This window comes from Pyxicephalus adspersus, chromosome 7 (genome assembly GCF_032062135.1).
Source record: "Pyxicephalus adspersus chromosome 7, UCB_Pads_2.0, whole genome shotgun sequence".
In the NCBI taxonomy this organism is placed as follows: domain Eukaryota; kingdom Metazoa; phylum Chordata; class Amphibia; order Anura; family Pyxicephalidae; genus Pyxicephalus; species Pyxicephalus adspersus.
Window position 1 is genome coordinate 48470444 of NC_092864.1, and position 22518 is coordinate 48492961.

General features: G+C 37.3%; 1 protein-coding gene across 3 annotated transcripts in view; it reads right to left on the reverse strand.

Moving 5' to 3' along the window:
- Positions 1–22518, reverse strand: part of OLA1 (Obg like ATPase 1) — a 103630-nt gene that overhangs the window by 76172 nt on the left and 4940 nt on the right. For all 3 annotated transcript variants that reach the window (XM_072418358.1, XM_072418357.1, XM_072418355.1), the window contains exons 3-4: positions 19278–19421; positions 18576–18703 (exon numbers count right to left, since the gene is read on the reverse strand). In XM_072418358.1, the coding sequence (XP_072274459.1) occupies positions 18576–18703; positions 19278–19421 (272 nt within the window). The remainder of the gene's footprint in view (positions 1–18575; positions 18704–19277; positions 19422–22518) is intronic.

Below are 22518 nucleotides of genomic sequence, written 5' to 3' on the forward strand. Positions count from 1 at the left end.
ATTCAATTCTACAGCTTTATTATAGCTGTATGTGGTCTTAAACCATTTGATACAACTTTTTACATTACAGTAAACTTAACCGGCAACCTAATCAAGATCCGTATGTTCTCATTAAAAAGCTTTCAGCAACAGGTAAAATAATAATGTAGGACCAGCCAATCTCCCTGGATGTCCTCTTTTTCAAGGTTTTCCACTGTTTTGTCAAACAGTAGGTGAGATATTAGCAAAGCTGTAGCACTCATCTAATAACACAAAAACAATTGGTACACTCCTCCCAAGAAAATTACTCGCTTCGGACAGTGGCACATTTTCCAAAGCAAACCATGTAATGAAAAACAGCGAAGTTTTGACTACCAATTAACCTAATTTCACAACACAGGAGAGTAATTGTCTCCGGTAGCAGTAAATGTTGGATGCCAGGTCAAGACAAAGAGGTAAGGAAAAGTTACAACCCGGGATTTAAAGTCAGTTTATATAGACTATACACAACACACTGCGGAGATGGACGCATTGACATGTCAAAGCTTATGGAAATTCACAATTATTACAGAAGGCTGACAATACAGCTAGTTTTTATTTTCTCTCCTTTTTTTTTAATGCGTGTTTTCAAGTACAGAATCCCTATAGAGTTTTGTGAATAATATACTTTACATTTGGCGAATTTAATATGCTAGAGAAGCAGGGTTGCCTACTAAATGTACTTGATAGTATACTTCAGCTTTTAGCTATTGTTACGTTTTAAGAGCCCAACAGTGATAGTTTAAAAGCTTCTTGGGGGACAAACTAAGGCTATATTTGCATAAAAAAGGGCAATTTCATTCCATTAATACTCTCAATAGCTCGAAACGCAGCATTCCAGATCAAAATTAGGCAAAAATATGGATTATGGTAGTAAGTATGTTATCTGAAACATTTACACTGGTGACATAGTAAAAGTTTCTGCAGCTAAGTTTCGCTTTAGACTGTGTGCAAGTTCATTCTACCTTTGAGAGATTTTTTTTCAGGCTGTTTGCAGTTTCGGATACATTTAGAAATCTGAATATGCAAAAGTGATATTTTAGTAGTAGGCAAGGTTAATAAGAGGAGTAACCCCTTTCCTCTAGTGGGACTTTTAACACAATCAGTATCAGTACAATAGTTACAGACCCTTCTACCATTGTTTTAAAAAAATGTTGGGCGTTATCATCTAATTTGGAAAAAAGTTCTACTAAGGTGGAAAAGTTGGGAATTTTACACTGATTTTAATTTTACAATCATGCATCTATCTCACACCTAACAGCATGGCAGCCTGCAGAGTGCTCTTTTCCCACACATACAAAGCCAACTGTCCTAACTGCATATTCTCCCTGGGTTTGTATGGATTTTTTCTTAACATTCGGCTTTCCCCCGCACTCCCAAAAACATGTAAAGTCTGTGCAGGTAATATACTAGGGACCTTGGTGTGCAGTAAAGATTTACCCTATTACTGTCACTGCAATAGTGGGTGTGAAACAGCTGCCATGAGCTTATTTCAGATGTTAGCAGGCTTTTCTTTAGGAGTGATCCGAGCATCTGTACTGTTGATCCAATAAACCTACCTGCAAAATAAGGTAAATGGTGAGTTCAAGGCAACCTCAAATTTTGCTTATGTTTGCTTTAATTTCATTTCCTTCCAGAAAACCTCTGTTTAGACATTGCTCAAGTGACCAATCACTTTTTTTTTCATCCCCACTTGGTACTTCATGATGGTCTCGGCAATGAATCTTCAGAAGACCATAAAATCCCTTCAGCCCTCGCTGCTGACATATTGTTACTCTTGCAAAGTTTATGGACTAACACCTAGATAAAAAAATCAGAAGTCTACATAAACCACTAACGTCTGGTCTACACATCACTGTCTGTTACCTTTGGTATGGGGACACACCACGGTACCCTGGATAGAGTGCTTGCTGTGTGTTTTAATGGTTCTGTAGGTATGTATACATGATAATATTATAAGAATGGATCTTTTTGGAAACATTGTAGAAGTGACTGGATAATTAACTACCATAGTTCCAGAAAGGATCCTGATGGCTAGACACATTATAAACTTTTAGTCTTCCAAGTGCAATGAGCTTGTAATAGCTTAAAAAAATAGCACTGAGTTTGACATCACTAGTGTGTCGCTGAAAGTTCTGACAATAAAGTAACAAAACTGCAATGGAAACAGTTACACAATAGATTGGAATAGTATTTCTGATTTCTGTTAAAATATAATGACAGGTTTAGGAAAGTACACTAGGTCTAGCAAAAGCTCTTAGATGAGATCTCAGTGAGCTAAAAAGTTTTTAAATTTTCCTTAGCTCTTTATGGAAAATAGAGGTCCCAGAAATTTAGGACCCCTCAATGTGATGCTAAAATATTACAATATCAACTCATTTTTAGAAAAGGCAATAAAAAATCCCTTTGTAACCTCACATTTTAAAATTTTACATCAGGTATCTTTCTGACAAATGTTAAACTTGTCTTGTCTGACATTTAGGCCTATGTGGAATGTAATGATGTTAGAGAAGGTAAATATATATCATAGGTTTTTGATTTCCAAAGCTAGAATACAAGTCTTTGTAAGCTTTTTTGCTGGTGGTTTTTATTAGAATGAGGAAGAGTTATATCTATTGTCAATTTCATTGCCATCTGTTGCTCCATGAGTGAGAATCTATCCCTCTATTTGTAAGGACTTTTGCCCTAACCTTTAGGGGTTTTCCTCCTTCCTTTTTATATTCAATACAGTTTGAAGGCACATTTTTACCGCTTGTAAATCGGGCAAACACATTTACACATTGTAAACTTTTCTAGTCTTCCAAACTTGCTTAGGAATAAATTAATCGCTCCAGTTATGTTTGAATTTTTAGTTTCAGTAGATAGGATAATTGAGGCGCAAACAGGAACATGATCATTCCTGAGCATGATTGTCTGTGTTTATTAGATAATGTCTATTTGTCTCTCCAAAGAATATGGTACATTTTCTTTTCTTCTCCTCTCTCCTATTATAATTTCACAAGAAAATTACAGAATAAAAACACTCGTCATTTTTCTTCTCCTTCCCAACCAGCCACCTGTTGCTTCTGATGCAGAAGTACATAAACTGGAACAAAATGCTCATCACTCATCAGCCATCAGGAGCGGCATTAAAATTACTTGTGAGACTTGCTTTGCAAGAAATTCTTTTGTGCCTGTGACATTAGCTTTGTTTTATACAATTAAAGCATTACACGCTAGAATAATCTAAACTGCAGCTCCCGAAAATGTGATGGCTGATTTTTTTCTCTTCTTTCCTTTTTCTAGAGAAAAAATGTGTTTACTGTAAGAGGCCTCTGTTTAACATATACATGTATTATATAGAATGGAATTAAATTGCAGTTATCTGCATGTGTGTGTAAATTCTCCATTCATTTCTTATTTTATAAAGAGTGTATACACTTACATAGTATGCAAGTGCAATATACTAGTTCCTGTATATGGCTTGATCAGCACCCAATGAACTGTCCTTAATCAGCTGACAGCATTGTATTCTGGGCCATAACACCGGTGCTTTGCAAGAGTCTTATTTCTCACAACCCAAAATAACGGATTTCCAGAAAATATCTTGGTTTTTACAGTGAAACTCAAGTTCCAATTAAAAAATTGGCAAACATGGAGAATTTTATTGCAGAAAGCGACAGGCGATGTCCTGTCTGCAATAAAAAATACACATCCTGCCAAATTGCCCCCTTAGCTGTCAAAATGCCGGGCTGGTCATGCACAGGGTAGTTTGGCAGGACAGTCTGGCACATCCAAACGGCTGCCATGACTGAAACAACATGTGGGAGTTACAACATCCCAGCCAGGCAAATCGTGGTGGCTGACCTAAGACAAGGCAGAAGGTGTAGGGATTCAGTTCTTCTTTAAGGTAGCCAGACCTGCCTTTAACCCTAAAGGACAGCTTTCCACTGCCCCGAGCTGTAGTGGAAAAATACCAATAGATCTTCCTATATGAGATGCACCATTAGATACACATACCTAACGTGGCTCATTGCATCCCTGGTTCTGATCCTCAAGAGTGACATGCTACTGGGCGTTATGTCAAATTCACATTCAACTCCAAACTAGACCCAGCTTCTGTTGTGGTCTAGCGGACCTGGTGCTGAAAGCTGCTGAGTTCCATTAAAGAGAGTTCCTGTCCTGTAACTGTACCATAGAAATACCTCAATTACCTCTAATGTTAACATCCAACAACAATGTAAAATATAGAATCTCCCTCTACTTTCAGAAGCAAAAACAAATAAAAACCTGGGAACACTTATTTTGGGTCAGTTACAAGTCTGTAGAACAGAATTTTTTAGGATGCTCCTGTTGTAACAAAGCTGTAGTACAGTAACCAGTGGTTATTATTGACAATCAAAGCCTGTAAGCAGGCAATGGACAGCTAAGACATCTGTGATGAAATTCAGGGTTTTATTAACCTACATCCAATACACAGCAAATTCAATGCAATAGCCCAATTTTGAAGGGGCCACACTAAAAGTTCACCAAGTCTTGGACCAATTTATGAGTATTACGTCAGCAACTCTGTTAAGAGTCTGATTTTATATGATGCCAACAAAAATATGTAAGAATCTCATTAGCAACAATGCTTATATTTACTGAAAAAACCCTAACAAGGTCTTAAAATGTTGTAGAGTGTACATCTAGCATACGTACTGCCTTATCTAGGAGACCCAATGATTGCATAGATAGGAAACAGCCTAAAAATGATCAAGCTGACTCCCTGATCCTATAAAATAGCACTTTTTTCTCTTTTATATTCAGTAACATTTGCTCTGTATCTTGCTATTTTAAAGACTCAATTCCCTAAATATTCTAAAAACTGTATATTTGAAAAAAAAATATTTTATTTTGTCCAGTGCCTATATGTGCATCCCGCACCATTTCCAAGCAATTGACTTTGCACAGTAATAAGCTGTGAAAGTGTAAGAGATGAATAAAAGCTACAAAAAAATTATAGGTTCAAAACACACACGTACACACACACAAACATTCCAGACTACACAATCAAAGAATAATTCATGAAGGTTTTCAATGAGATTCTGACAAATGCATATAAAAAGGAAGAATCCTGTTCCTGGTATAGACAGTGAAATGACCACAGAGACAGAACTGAAATTATCTGCCTGCAAATATGTTTTCCATAAACTGCCCTAAAAGGCAAATGGGCCGAGTTATTTCTATTTGGGATGCAACAGAAGCAATTTACATAGAAAAGAGGAGAAGTTGACAAATCAATTCTGCTCAGACGTCTATAGACTTGCCATTCCCTGGTTCCCATAAAACGTTTTGTACAAAACCTTATAGATGATAGCTGATGTTTTACAGCACCAGTAGAAAATATAAAAGTACACATTAATTTCTAGTGTACAGAGCCATTCTTCAATACAAACTTGGACATTGCCAGTGACCAATAGTTCTCTGGCCCAAATTGTCTAATAAAAAAAAATGCACTGGCCTCCAAAACAAGGCAATACCTTTGCTTGAGCAGTTTAAGATTTCTAAACAATTGACAAAAGGCCATGATGGGCAGTGGGGGAAAAATAAACACTTTGTTTTGTCACCCTACATTGATGAATAGGCCAGCTCACGACAGGCAGTTGGTGAAAACCTGGGAGGTGGGCAGACATACTTATTTTCTGCCAAGATCAAGTTTAATAAATTAGACGGTCATCAACTTAAGGTACAGATTCCAGAATCAAAAACAGTATTTTTCTTTTTATTTAGGATTGTCACCAGCCCAAACTTTTTTGGTTAGAAAACGAAGAGTATTTGGTTTGGTTGTTTTTGCAAACCATCTCTATGGGCAGCAAGATCACGGTGTGCTATTAATATAAACAAATAAAGCTTTACCGAAATACCATAAAACAAAACCCTAACAAAAAAACAAAAAGGTTTAAATACACATAAACCCGCTGAATGCTCATAAAGGAGTTTAAAGAAACTTAGTTTAAAGAAAAGAAGTACCTATAAAGATTTTGTCCTGGATCTCCTGTTCTTCACATGTCCACACACTTGTCTGTTTAATGTGGATACCTACTATTGGCTTTCCATTGGTACATTTTAGAATCTAGGAGAATAGTTTGCCAAAGTAAGGTCAGTGCAAGGGCTGTAGGGAATACATGGTGTGAGCGCATCTGCAGTGTAGGATGAGGGGTCCCACACAACCAAAAACAGCACTGCTAAAGGGAAAGTATATCCTGCTTCATAGGGAATGGGAAAAAAAACTATGCAGGATTAGTGGAAGTTGTATAACTTGCTCAATGATGAGCTTTAACTATATTTCAACCCACCCAAAAACTGTTGCTGCTTACTTACCTCAACTGCATAGTAGAGGACTCCTCCAGTGTTTACAGTCTTTCCTATACAAGGACCTATAAAAGTCAAAGACATGGGCGGGGATGTAGAACCTCTTTCAGGTTTTTACTGCTGTGTCCTAACCATAGGATGGTTAGCTTCTGCTAAACATCTATATATATGAATGATATATGAAGGGCAAGACTTTCCATGGCTTTTAATTTCCTGTAAAAACCCAAACTTGATTCAGGCCTCTGTGGTACATTAACATGCGCTGAATTGCATAGTAACATGCAGCGAGTTAAGGCAAACCATTTAAAATGTAATACACAGAAAACTCCACAAAAAAGGGCCATTGTACAAGTGCAACAACAGTGCATTAACATTTATTTATTAATAATGTAGCCACTGTTATCAATGTGAGTATCTACTGATGTCACTGATATCAATGTGTTTTTTTTTTAAGGCCATGTATAATATGGCAGTGGATTTTCTTTGCATCTACTAATACCAATGCTTGAGGTGTTTACTGAAACCAATAAAAGGGTTTATTTCACTACTACTTTCTCTTTAGTGTCAGATTCATTGAACTACAAAAAATGCAGCAGAACTACAATTTTCAGGTAAATTTTTAATGAGCTGCTTAACTTAAATAAATGCATCTCAATGAGCAAAAACAGACACTGCTATTGTGTGGCCCTCTTGAATTGTGTGTGTGTGTGTGGGGGGGGAGGTCGGGGGAGTTGAGGCTTCACTTTAGAACCGCTATATTTTTTTTTTTTTTAAGTTGATCACAACTGCTTTAGGTGCCTACGTACTATGACACATGTTCCGTATTCCAGGGTAAAATTGTAAACATTAGGTTTGACTCCTGAAGGTATAAGAGATTGGAGTACAGTCTACAAGTTAGCTTTTTTTACTTAGAATTTAAGACCGTTTATAGCTGATGTCAGAGATGTAAAATTGAAAAATGCGAACAAAAACACTGTACACACTTTTTGTGAACTTTCTATAATAAACAATGAAACTTAAATTGCTGAAAAATCCACTAATTAAGTTTTAAGAGAGACTTTGGTAATAAAAGCTGAGAGGGTATGTGGAGGCCAAAGATACAATAAGATTCCAAACACTACAAAGTTGACTTTAAGAGTAAAAGCCATCTGAGGAAAAAAAAGGAATCAAAGCTCAAGGGACACTCTGCTGCACAAACTAGTAGTAAAAAGCAAAGCAATGTCTTCTCAAGGATGCTTTCTAGTCTTTAAACAAAAGCGAGGCAACAAAAGAAATTTTGAGAAAGAGCATCATCCAGACCACCAAAAAAGATCACTCAAAATAATAATGTCAGAAGCCAAGAGGACACAGAAGATCAATACCAGACCATGGCTATATGTAAGGGTAACACTTCAAATAACTAAAACATAGCAGGACTCTTGTATTTCAAGAATCAAAAGCCTATCTAACATAGAATAAAATAAAGCCAACAACCCTGGCTCTTGGAACACTTGAGACCTTGTCTTTGTTAGTAAGGTTTAGACCTTTCACAAACTGGCAACCTCAATACTCAAAACACAATGAGGCCAAGGAACGAGAGCGTTATGACTTATAAAATGTACTTTCAACACAGCCCACTAGGCTGTTTAGATACATATGAAGTGTTATAACAGTATCATACATGTCAGTATTCCTTCACTATGCAACAATAACCACCAAAGATATTTTATAAAATGCATCAAATGAGTTGTGCAATTTATCCCCGTATTCCATCCCCTATTCCATGTCCCTTGTACCACATTGTCACTATGGCTGGAAAGGTTTTTCTCTGACATGCACATGAGTACTTACAAGAATTATCGCTCCCTCGTCTAATCAGTAGTATGTTGATAGATTCCACTGGGGAAAAAACTAAAGTTTTTTTTTATGATCAGCTGTTATTCCCTTTTCTGGGTCTTTTCTAATCATGTCAATGTAAGCTTTTGTCACCTGCCTGACTTAAAAAAACACAACCGCTCACAACCATCACATTAAATTATCATTTTCTGCAGTACATTCAACCCCAAACAATCCAAAGAGCACAAACCAGCATGCCACATTTATTGTCATTAGGGATATCAGAGCTCTTGAATAACATGGAATAGGAACAAGTTGATATTCCGAAAGCTATAGACTCCTCTAGATCAAGTTTGTGCAGCAAGATTACACATAATCTCTGTGGCTTGGATTACACAAAGGTATACAACACACTCACTATGTTGAGCCTTAATGTACGATTGATACGTCTGAGCCACATGGAATCGTTTTAAACCTGGCTTACTATTGCATGTAAAGTGTATTTAAACCTTCTATGCTTTTGCAGCTAAAGATGGTGCCTCTAATTTGATGTACAATTGTAGTGGTGTTTCATGTGATCAACTAGGATGTCAGCCATTTGAGGGCTTAAAGAACCAGCTAGGAATCAACCTACCCTACCTTGCAGGGCAAAATCCACCGCGGATGCAAAATAATATTAATAATAATAATAAAACTCTGCAGAATACAACATTGGCATAATAAAGTAATTATTATTATTTATTAAACTTTTCTAACTCAGACTTTCTTTGGGGAAAAAGTTTAACCAGTGGGTTTAATTATGTTTTAGGTTTTTATGTGGCTGGTAGAAAAATTTCCCTTAATGGCCTAGTGACAACACTGTTGCTGAAAGACCACGACACGGAAATGAAGTTAGAGGAAATCTTTCCATTCAAGCTCTGGAAACTTTTTATTTTAAAAAAAAAGTTTTTTGTTTTTACTTTGTCCTACAATAAATATTGTGTACACCTTATGAAGCCACAAGTATGTTAAATATAAATAAAAGGATTATTACCAATAACAATTATAACCTACAGTAGGATTTTCTTTTATTTTTCCTGCTTCCTGATGATTGATAATGTTCTCATGCACTAACCCGTCCTAAATTACTTGTGACATTTTATTGAATATCATCAAATTTTAGTAATACTTTATAAAATTCTATATACATTTATGTATCTACAATTATATTTCAACAAATAATGTAAATAATGAGAATGATAAAAGAATATTATAAATATAGGACATTACAAACGGTTTCTGAATTAGACTCCCATTAGATTTTGTACACTCATTCATTCTGTGACATGGCTATTTATGTGTTCCTTTTTATTCCCCCAGTCGCTATGTTCTATCAGATGACGAGCTTACTTTCCAATAGTCAGTGTAAGTGATGGTTTAGTAGGTCTCAGCCACTTCATTGTAATTGCTCCTGAGAGGCAGATTAGTCCAGAAAGACTCGGAAGTGCCCATTTGAATGCAGTCTCGCCCACTGACTTCATTGAGATATTCCAGGAGACAAGCAGAATGGCCTTTCAGAGGTTATACCTTTTGACACTAAATCATTTGAAGCTTACTATTCTTTAAAAGGTTAGGCTCTACTGGTATCCTAGTAAAGTCTAACTATCCCTCCAGGAAGAAATTATGTAAATGACAGCCATGGATTAGGCCCTCTGTTGGTAGGTCCAGACAGCTGTATTCCTATTTTTAAGCATTTCGTGATCCTTCATTCCTTGCTTATGGAAACCAGAAGGGTTCTTTCATATATATCTAGAATTCAGCGCTAGGTAGACCTGATCAAAAACATTAAAATAAAGAGATGATGAACTGAGAGAATGCAGTTGAACAAGAAAAATGAAAACTGCATTCTTTTTCATCTGAATCCTTCACATAGCTTGTAGGCATTTAACTAAAAACAAGACAAACGCTTTGCCAGGTTTAGAGAGTAGTGGAATGAAAGAGAAAGTGGAATTACTTTTAAACATCCACAATCACAATATCCCTTCTGCAATAACCCTCCTACCTGTCTGATCGTTTTGGGCACAGATGTGCATGTGCAACTTTAGCTTTGGTTGCCTAGATATCCAGCAATCCTGAAACAGCCTTCTAAAAAGTTCCTTGTTTTTGGCACTGAGATTCAGCACTGACATCTTTAAGCATAGGGTTCTTAGGGCTAATTCAGGTGATTGGGGGGTGTGATTAGCGCCTCCTTGGAGTGATGGGTCATGCTGTGGTTGGGAAACGTAGCAGGAAATGTAGTGTGTTTCACTTGCAGCCGTGCATAAGGAATTAATAGAGACAGACGGTAGTGAGCAGTTCAGTACTACCTGCAGTAAAATGTTCAAATCCTGATTTATTATAAACCAGTACAGGTCTCAACTTCACCACCAACTTGTGACTGGCCAGGGAATGGAGAATCAGCAGACAAAGGAAGATGATCTCAGCTCTCATTTAGCCAGCTCTTCCCCATCAGTATGCTCCTGGCACAACTGGTTAGCTTTTCCCTAGCTTTTCCCTATGCCAGTTCTGTTGTACAGGGACTGTAAGAGGCTGATATCAAATCAAATTCAGGAACTTACACTGCTGGCATTAGAAACATGCAATTAAGGAAGCATTAAAATAGAGAGATTCATTCACTTGTGTCTTTTATATGTTTTTATATTGTAGGTGAACTTTTAAAGATGACAGCTATTTAAATATATACAATTTGGCCATAAGTAAACCCAAAACTTTTCACAGCTGCAACCAAAGACTACAGCTACGTAAACATCTCAGCTGATTCTAGGTCAATAATTGCCTCAGGGCTGATATCAGACGAGAATCTGGCGTGTGTACAGAGCTCGTCCAACGTTGTTCATGGATTCGTCCTGGCAGAATCCATGAAAGACGAACAACCGTCAGTGTTCTCCCCAGCCCATTTTAGCAGGGTGCACCACCCGGCACTTTTCAGCAATCACCTGGCTGTTTTTGGGTGGTTACTGAAGAGTTGGGTCACAATTCATGGGCTTCCACCCGCCTACAATTTCTTCCCACCCGGCTTTAATAAAAAACTCTAGGTTAAGCACTGACCGTAATAAAAGAAAAGGGGAGAGAGTGCAGCGGGGTGCCGCTCTGTCGTTCTCCCCCTCTCTATAGAGCAGAACGGAGTTGTATGTACAGAGCTCGTTCAGTCTTTTGTTGTTGGAAAGGATTGTGAAATATCCTTTCTAAAGACAATTCCTGAACGTGTGTACAAAGCCTAAGTGTTAAACAGGTAGAAAGAGCAGAAAAAATGTCTAGTATTTAAGGCAATAAAAACCTCTAGTGCCAGCTAATAAGAGATTTTCCCAGTAATAAAGAATCTGAAAACAATCAGCTGTTCCCCAAAAAAGAAAAAAATATTGGCAAGCTGATCAAATTGGAAGTAATAAAAGGGATTGTTATAATTACAAGAAAACTGTAACCATCCCGAGCCCCTAAAGAAGCTATGACTTTCTATTTGTGACGTATGTACTCAAACTTTACAGTAAAAATAGAAGTGCTAAATGGTAAGAGTCTGGCTGGTAAATCATTTAGTGAAATTACATGTACATTTGGAATCAACAATTTAAACATATATGACAAAGATCAGCTGATGACAGCCCTCTGCTCCACACATAAATAAAGTGCTAATCATGCTCTAAGTACTAAGTCGTTGAAGCAATCAAGCCAAACTACTGAACTGTAAACTCCTACAGTGATTAGCAGCAACATCCACATTGGTGAATGGGAGCCGAGAGAATTAATGCTGGTCTATATGTGTAAGGCTAAAAGGATGATAACATTATATACATGTGACTGACTATAGCAGGAGGGTGACCAACAAGTCATATGGCTGATACCCAGATCCAACTATCGGTACAGGGAGGAGAGGAATTTCTCTAGAAGTAAAAAGGTCCATAGAAAGATTCTTTTTTAGTTGGATCAGCCACTCTCTTGATGACAGCATAGCATGGCAGCATGAGGCTGCTATAGACATTAGAGCTAGGTTAGACATGCTGGTACAATCCAACCACTCTCAGGACAACAGATTCCAAGCGTTGAGTGGCCAAATCCACTAAAACCTTTTTAAGGTTATTGGTAGACACCAGTAGGCTGGATCATAGACTTTCAAAGACAATAACTACTTAGACCAGTTCCCCCTGATGTTGCTAGAGGTTCCTTAAGCAATGAGCAGTTTGTGTCTTTTAGGTCAGTTCAAGGGACACAAACAATCTTTTTGGCTATCTGTGAGGGTGACATTCTTCACACTGGCCACCAAGGTTAAGATACTGTGACCTGTGGTTAAATTATAGCAGAGGTTCCCTGAAGACCTGGAAGTTATCTCAAAGGTTCCCCAATTTTAAAAAGATCAAGAAATTACCTGAATTAGTCATTAAACCCCTGCAAAAAGTCACCATACACCTTCATCCATATTTAACATTTTTTCACAGCGACCAAACCCTCTTTTCAACAGTGACAGTCACTACTATGTACCTTGAGACTACCACCTATATCTAACCAGAAAGATCTGTACTGGGAAGAGAGTATTGAAGGAATTTTTCTAATAGTGCTTTGTAGGTGGGAGCCTATTTTTTTCAGTGGAAACATTTCCTTGCTGGAGGCCCCTTATACACGGCTTGAGGACAACTTATGACAGGCTAATAGACATTAGCGTGAAGTTGGGCAAACTGGTACAACCCAACAATTCAAGACAACCAAAATCGAAATGGTCCTATCAAATGCACTAAGCTTAGCTAAATAGTAGACACTAGTGGGCTGGATCACCGACGTTCAAAGACAATAACTTACTCTCTTTCACTGCAACAGTTCCCCTCCTTAACAGTGGCAGTCGCCCCTATTTACCTTGAGGAAGCAAAGATGAAATGCATATATAACATTCAAACTTCTCAGCATGCCTTTTGGTTGCATCTTCCCTGGGTGATTTTTCAGGTATACTTGATACATCCCCTTAAATGTATCTAGACATGGTAATGAGGGCTGGAGCAAACTCTTTCCACCATTTACAGCATCAAATACTAAAAACAGATTATTTGTATTCACTGCCTTTACAAGTGCTGTAATAGGCAATGCATCATCCTGACAAACAAGATCTGCTTTCCATACTTTGCCATGAAAAAAACATAAAAAACCAACTCAAATAGCTTAGCAGCATGCAATTCTTAATATAAAGGCTCTGATAAAGTAAGACACTATATTATAGTAAAGGAAGCAGCACTGCATGCCAGCTCCTAGGGAGAAAATAGGATATAAAGAGAGCAACAATCATTTCATAACTGCCACTACTGTAAATCTCTTTCTCCCAAACTAAATAAAGATAGCATTGAAATCACTAAAAGAGAGCAAACACAGAGTAAGCCTGCTTACTGAAGTCTGTAACATCACAACAAAGCCGGCTTTTTAAGCAGATTGAAGTAGATTTCAGATGCCATTTACTTGTTTTTCCTCTATAAATGCTCTGAGGACTGAAAATTCCGCTATATCGCTGGATAGGATATTTGCTTTCTGAAAATTTATTTGGCCATGATAAAACAACACGGAGAACATTTTCCTACATATTTATGCATTCACATCTGGCAATACGTTTACATGGGTGCAGGGGATGCAGAATTCCTCTCACTAAAAGCCAGGCACTCTTATTTAGTTAAAACTTTCCATTTAGAACTCGGAAGATAAATTGTGGGATGAAAGTGAGTTTCACTTTCAAGGGCCACAGGACCACTCGCAGCAATTCAGGCATTCAGTTGCAGCATGCTAACATATGCGTTATAGTGTGTGCAGCGTTAGGGCCGTCTATTGTAACTATAAATCAGTTTAAATGGGCAAACAATACACCAAAAATTCAACAAGTACCATCTTTTCCCCAACACAAAGCACAGAAAAGCTTTACCTTGCATTGGCATGCCAATAGAAAAAAAAGTGCTGCAATTCCTTTTATGTAACCAAATAACCTTCAAGCAGCCTGTCAACACTTGTCTCAAATATCTGGGCAAAAAGTTCCAGCAACTCTGCAAGAAGACTGGCATTTACTTGAATGAATTAAAAATGTGAATTTGCCAATACATATGCTACCACATTTTTGCTATACACCACACAGTGCATAGGTCCCATTTAGGTGCCCAATGTGCCAGCCTATGAGCCCCGCACATGTTTTGTTGTCTGAATATCTGCATTAGAAGCCAGCCAGGCACTTTCTGTATGTACAGTGATGGCAGTGCTGATCTGGAACATGCGAAGAGGAGTAGGGTGTTGCTGTTCCTTTACTGTTCAATGAGCAGACAGTGGGTAGGGAGGTGAAACTATTTTAAGGTTTGTTTCTAATACAGTAGGCCATGGCTGTGCTGTCTGGTAGTTGTATAAATTACACAAATGCCTTAATGGGAATAAAACTCCTTCAGCAGATACGATAGTTTACATATATGTTTTGTAAATTACCTTTATGAATTAACAACATTTAGAAAGCCAAGCTTTCTCAAGCACCCTGTGGTTTGGAACCCTACATAGTTAGGTATCTTTTGTATTACCTTTTTTTTTGTTATTTTGAAACATTCTCTTTTCCAAAGAAATGAAAATACTCATTACTGAAAATGAATTTATTATTAAAAACAAGAAAGAAACCTGAACCACTAAACTACAGTAATTATTGTAATTTAAGGCTACGCATTTTTCAGCTTCCCAATGGGGCCTGGAGTTCAGCTTTAACCGGTGAACAAAAAGTAGGAATCACCGATAGGTACCAAACCAAAAGTAAATGAAAATACTAAAGGTGCAATATTATTACTCCTCTCAAAAGACGCACAGTAGTGTAGACGCAGCATGGAGTTTATAGGATTATAGAAAGGGAGGTCTGTCCCGTCTCCTGTCAGCAAGCTGCAGAGTAACATGGCCCCATGACAGCTAAAATCAGACTGTCTATGTATATATAGTAGCTGATTGTCAAGCACCTTGTGCTCTCTAGAAATGACACATTTACGCATGTCTTAATGCATTTTGCATAATCTGATCTTCGAAAGGTGAACATTAAGTGGCGCTGCTCTCAGAACCATGTCACGACGGCCAATCCATCCAGCTAATAATAGTGCATATCATGTAACCTGCACAACTATCCACAAGAAAAAAGCAGCTGAAAGAAGGCATACTAACTATAGTCAAGGCTTGCAGTAAATGCTTGCGGGAAACAATATTATAAAGCTGCTGTTTACCAGGTAGATTGTTTCACCAAATAAAAACAGAAGAAATAAAAATTTTTGCAATTATTCCAATACTGAAGACCAATAAAGAGAGTGGATTAGATTAATTTTTGACATGAAACTTCTTTTATATCATTCAGGGATATTTACAATGTATCAGTCTAGTAACTTGAAAACATGCATTGAAGAAGACATATTAACTCAAGTCATTTAAATAGTGAAAGATTTTAGTTTTCAATAACATAGCAATTACAATGGGGATTTTGCAGCACCTCTTGTCCAGAACAACTTCATCCACTGCAACAGTAAATCCTGTTAATTGATTCCACCCTCTTCAATGTAAATCAATAATCAGAAAAACTGGGAGGGTATATTAATGATAGAAGGATAGTCTGCTAGGGCAAACGTGCTCTGCTTCTCCTAATCAGAAATCACATATTAAAAATGTAAAGATTTATTACTAATATGCTTTTTCACACTAAAAAAATGTTTTTCAACTAGGCTTTCTCCTAAGGTTGTTAGGGGTTCCTTGAACAACGAGCAATTTGTGCCTCTCAGGTCATCAGTGATGTTGTTTGGGTATCCGTAGGGGGGCCATTGTTCCCAATGGTCAGTAACATAAGAGGTATTCTTCCCACTTACCACAATGATAATGTACTGTGGATATAGTAATTATATTATAGTAGGGGTTCGCTGAAGTCTTAAGTACTTAAAGGGTTGCACCAAGTAAAAAGGTCAAAAAGGTATTAACCCCCCCCCCCCCCTAGCGGTAATCCCGAGTGTGACTCTGGGTGGATTTTACATGCAAAAAGCGGTAATTCCAAGTCACTTTCGGGGTTACTTTACAAGCCCACCCTTACCTTTGCCCCCGAGTAATCTGCTTTTAAATACTACCCAGGTCCCTGCCACGTCACTGCTCGCATCAGCAGTGAGATGCAAAGCACAATGCAGACCTTCTGCATTGTGCTTCACATTGCATTGTGCTTTGCATCTCCCTGGAGATGTAGAGCAGCAGCATCATCTGTGTGAGGCGGGCGGGACATTCCCACTGGCATCACCCGGGAGGATGTGACATCTTCCGGGTGACGCGAGTGGTGATGTATTGGGGGTGTGTCTGGGAGGGAAATTTAAAAGCAGTGTACAATGTAATCTGCTGTTAAATGTTTTTTACAGTTAAAAAAACACCACACAACATGAAATAAAAATAAAAGTACATTTTTAATTTTATATTTTATTTTAAGATTACATTGTTGTCTATTTCATTATTTTTTTAAATTATTATTTATAATTATGTATTAAATAATTTATGATTCTAATATAATAAATAAATATAATTATCATACCCGGGAGTTAATCCTAAGAATTACCCTCAATAAAAAACAAAAATTTCTATGCAAAGAAATTAGGATCACTTTTTGCATCAACAAACTGACAGAATTAGAATGCTAAGGGGGTTAAAGTGTTCTAATATTAATCCTAACTTCTTTACATCAACAAGAAGAGCTTTTAAAAGATATTTTGCAGCAGATTCAGTTATAATTATATACTCTCAGTGAAAACTTGGCGCTTTATTTTCTCTCCAAGTCCAGAATTTGCCCCATGTCCTTCCAGCATCAAACCTAGCCAGTCATTTACCTGTCAAATGCCAGAGCTTTTATTGTCCATTAAGGCTCAGAAAAGGGAATGCCAAGCAAGGAATTTACTACTAGTGGGGTAAAAGGCATTGTCTTGCCTGGCTGAAAAGGCATAAACAGCTCAGCGTTGTTTTCTGGGAATCCTGGCACATGCCAACTTCCCTACGGTTACCAGGACTGAATGAGGTGCACAGATGTTACATTATCCTGGCCCAGCCAATCAAGATGGCTTAAGATCAGAAAAAAGGAAGCCAAGAAGGAAGATGGCACCGCCTGTGACGGAATGGGGACAGGCGAGTATAAATAGAGTTTAGTTCTGCTTTAATGGTGAAATTCTCAAATATTCAACCAGCCGCTAAAACTACTGCAAAATTTACGGGCTAGCCTCCAATAACGCTGAAGATTTATATTCTAGCAGTAGTTTTTAGTGACAGCAATGGCACAACCAGCTAACTACTGCAAACAAATTATTAGGGTGGGGGAATCTGAATCACTTACCACACCCTTATGCACTGACCATACAACAATTATTAACAGAAATTACAAGCAATGAAAAAAATGCTTTGTAAAAACTCTGAGTGACTACAAACAATACAGTGTATATATAATATTGATAGGGATTTTTAAAAGTGGCGCCTGACTACATCAAACACTAACGTCTACTGACATGCTTTTCATTTCCCTACCCGTGCGCCAGCAAAGAGTAGGAAAACCCAAATATGTCAGCTTCACCAAGGTGCCTTGGGTAATAACTGGGTGTGAACCAGGTATGTATGTATGTATGTATATATATATATATATATATATATATATACACACACACACACACATACATATTTATTAACAGTTCCCCATGTATGCATTTTTTTTTTAATGCAGCGTTTGTATATCGAGGCGCAGGTGTCTAACAAGGTGACTGGATGCAAGGATCACATGACTAAAGACATGTTTCAGTTGTCTTTAATAAACCAAACATTACTATTACTAAGCCTTTACTATTAGGAAACTAATAATAATATTCTTTTCAAATCAAATTTACATTGACTTTCTGCTAAATACTGCGATTACTTACTTATAAACACATCCATAAACAAATATTATGGAAAAGAAGAATATTACTTGTATTGGTAATCTGCTTCTTAGAGTAGTAACAGTTTTTCTATATCAAATGTGGTCACAAACTTATATAAAGAAAACCTATTCCTAGATTTCAATGCCCCCATTGCAATCTAGGCAGCCTTTAGCTTATTGTTGCCTGGGAAGAATCATTGTAATATTTGTTCTCCTGTCACTGGAAACAATACGAATGATCTTTGCAGCAACACAGATCATAAAAAGTTTTCCTTTCATCCATCTTCCTCATTTTCAAGCTAATTAAAAAAAAAAAAAAAAAAAAAGCTTTCCTTATAACACGAGAGGATGTAGTTTACAACAAGAATCACATATGACATACAAATCTCTATCTGCAAATCATGTTTGGAGAACAGAACACATGCACTCTTTTTAACATTTGCTTACATTTATATGTCTGTAATGAGATGACACTTACGTGTTAGATGAAAGATCCCGTCACAGGCACTGATGTGGGACAAAAACGCATTCCCCAAGCCTTGCCCGGCACTGGCCCCTTTGACAAGGCCAGCTATATCCACCACATTGAGAAATGCTGGAACTTTGCTTTAGAATAAACAAACAAAAGTGTTATAGGAAAATATCATATTTGTTTTAATTTTTTTAAGTTGAAAACACCCTAGATTTTGACCCCCACATGTGTGACTAAACCCTGCAAAAATACAATACATATCATTCCCTAAACATTCCCTGGTGAAGAAACTTCCAGGTACATGTGTTGTCAATGGAAGTAACTGACGACAATGTTTAATAAATATATTTGAGGAATGTCAGATTCACTGCTTTATAAATGTTTAACAAGGACAACCTAAGTGCTTTGGGCTATAAAACTCACTAGTCCTGGCAAAGTGTTAGAGGGGATTCCCACAGTAACAAGTTACTTTTAAATTTTATGCCTGCTCTCGCAGACCAACAGTTGGCGACCGCTGCTCTAGGAGACCTATTGACTGCAACTCTGAAGTAGAAAAGTCAAAAACATCAATAAAAAGCTAAATTACGGGGCAAATTCACATTTTCATAAGAAACACTGCATGATTATAATTGTTTTTTTCCAATCATGAGCATTTAGTCCTAAATCTTTAAACCATAAATATCTTTAGAAAATGGGGGAAATCCATACCTTGCTGGCTTGTGTTGTTGACACAGGAAGTCAAATCTGTCATCTGGGATGGGCACCCGGCTCTCATTTGGATTAATGGTGCAAAAAGGAAAGTTCTCAGCAGCAGCTTGGCTTTTAGTCAACACATTAAAGAAAGTTGATTTCCTGTTAAAATGAATGAGGATTTCAGTTTATGAGCTTGAAGGGACAACTTTTTCAGCACAAGTTTATAATAAAGCCAATTACCATCAAACAGCCATTACCACTCAATTTCCTTCATCCCCTAGAAAAATACCAAAAGTAAAAGTATTTCTTAGTTACATTACAGCACTCCCAATAACCATAAAAAATACCTTATTAAAAGTGCTCGCTAAATTTTCTGTATCACCGAGCTTTCAAACATAACTAGACTGCTTTACTAATGAGAAACTGGACACTAAAAGCTGGACACTAAAAGCAATGCCATAATAAAGTTTTTTTTGTTTTTTATATGAAAAGGCAATTTTTTTTCTTTTTAGGGTACAACTTAGGCACAATTACCATTATGTAAATCTTTTAAAATAAAATCATAGTAAATTTTTTGACTTCTGGTCCACTTTAAGGAGGAACTAAAGCCAAAATCCCCCAAAACACAAAAAATACACTTACCTTCAATCCCGCAGGGCAGTCCGATCCCTCCCGAAGTCTTTTTCATCGGGTCCCGCGTCGGGTCGGGCCGGCCCTCCGGGCGCCGCTGTTTTCGCCTCTACAAACTGAATTTTTTCTTTACATTAAAGGGTTGTCTACCCTTTTATGTAAAGTGAAAATTGTGAGTTTAGGTACGCTTTAACTTTTCCTTTCCTGCAGTAATGTACACCTTAGATGCCTTTATGAATATCTATAATGATGGTCTCAAGCTTTCTTGTAGCTGGATTCCATTAAGGTAATGAGATACCATCGTTTGGGCTTGTAATGACCATGACAATTTGTTGGATCTGAAAATAAAAAAGCTCTGTAATAAAATGATATACACATATGATGAAAGGTGATGATGAGGTAGGAGATGCAGTTGTTCATAAAGTCCAGATCAGTCCTCAAATTTTCCAGATCTGAACATGTGCTTACAAACTAAACTCTCTTAGTGATCATTAATAATCCAACAAATCCAGTGTAGGGGATGAAGATTAAAAGCACAAAACATAGGAGCAACAAAAATGCTTAATATTGGTTGCAGAGGCTTACACATTCATGCTGCTGTCTGGTCTCGCATATTAGGATAAGAATGGTATAAAGAGAGACAAGCTCTGCTTTGCATTTAATCTTTACCGTTTTGTTAATTATTGAATTACTGAAAACTTTTTAAAAAACAATAAAAACACACACACAGTTACTAGGTCTGGTTAAATTGCAGCATGTGCACATACAGTTTGCCTCTGCTTGCTGGATTAGCATCATTATATCTGCTACTGAAACCCACCCTCTGTGGGCTAATGTTTAGACGAAAGGTGTATAAAGACACTAAAGAATAAGCATTTTGATTTGGAAATAAAGAAAATTTCCTTTTAGTTTTTGAGGCTTGTGAATGGCATAGCATAACTACAAGACATGAGCTTTCAGATATACTTTAAGGTCCAACTGGTATGCCAGCCACAGAGCAAATGGGCTGTAGGAACAAGCGCAGATGGATTTTTTTTTTTTAAATAAACCCAAGTATGTGCCTCTGTTCATTGAAGGCAAGTTACTGTGGGTAACATTATCTACAAGAAAAGAAAGACAATGTCATGCAAAATAATCAACATTGTACTTGGCTGGATGCCCAGAACTATGCCAATGCTGCAATTACTGCAGCTGCAAAAAGTTAAATATTTTAAGTGAGGGACAATTATAGAGGATGGCATGGGCTATACATAAAGGTGTAAGCAAACTAAAAACCTCATCAAGCTCTAAAATAACCATAAATAAAATCATACTGAGACTAAGGGGTAAGGATCAAACATTGTGCTTGATTTACTAAAAGGAAAAGAAACGGTTCACTAAGCAAGGTGAATAGGTTAAACGGTGTTTATTATGATTTTCTTTGCATATGATTCAGAATTTTAAATAAACTGATTTTATTTACTAAGATAAATAAACTTTTATTGCTAAGTAAACATTCTATTCTTTTTGCAAATCTCATACTGCAGAAACCATGTGAGATTACATCCTATACAAGTGAACTATAGATGCTCAATTATAAACACCACACGATAATGTGACCATACAGCTTTAACCCCCCCGGCATTCTAAATCTGTCAGTTTTTTTTTTACGCAAAAAGCGTTACATTGTTTTGCATGGAAATGTATTTTACATTGTAGGCCTTTAATTCTTAGGCATAACTCACTGAAATATTCCAATATGTAATACATTTAATAATAAACTTTAAACAAAAAAAAAGTGTTAAAACAAGGGTGCATAAAATACTTAAAACTGTAAGATTTCTTTGTATTGGATTCAATACAGCTATTTTGTATTGAATCCAATACAAAATTATTTAAGTTTCCCGCAGTGCCTCCCGCCCGCATGCAGATACCGCAGAAACACCGGGGATCATCACTGCACTCGCCAGCTGAAGATCAGAAGAGGACGCCCCCTGAGGATGAGATTTGTTGGGTAGGACGCTAGGGGACGCGATGAGGCAAGGTAAGTGTGTTTTTTAGATTGTTTTTAGCTACCCTTAGTGTGCCTCGGGGTTACGGCTTTTTTTTCTTTTGCATGTCCCCCCCCCCCCTACTCCGAGTCACATTTGGGAATACCGCCAGGGGGGTTAAAGAGTACAAAGAGAATCATAAGATTATAGGGGGATCCTAAATAAGCAAACAAGCACAGGCCCCACAGGGGTCAGGAATCCCATACACACACCTGTTCCAGGTTACCAATAAAAACTTCCATGTAACACACCTGTGCTACAATCCTACAACCTAGGCACAATGACATGTTGTGGTGTTAACACCAACTAAAAGTAGTGAAGAAAAGACAAGAATGACAGGAGAAAGAAAAGCACCTTAAAAGCCAGCATTAACAGCTCCAAAATTTTTTTATGGACAGATCCCAAAAAAATAAACCAATCATCAGTGAAAATACAGCATCCTCTGAAAATGTTAAATGCCTGGCTGTTACACCATCCAGTAATTTCTGACTACCCAACCTTGAACCACTACGCTATGCAGATCTACATAGTCTAAGAAAGGACAGAATTCCTTCAATGTAAAAATTCCTGAGGTCATACCAAAAAATACTGAATAT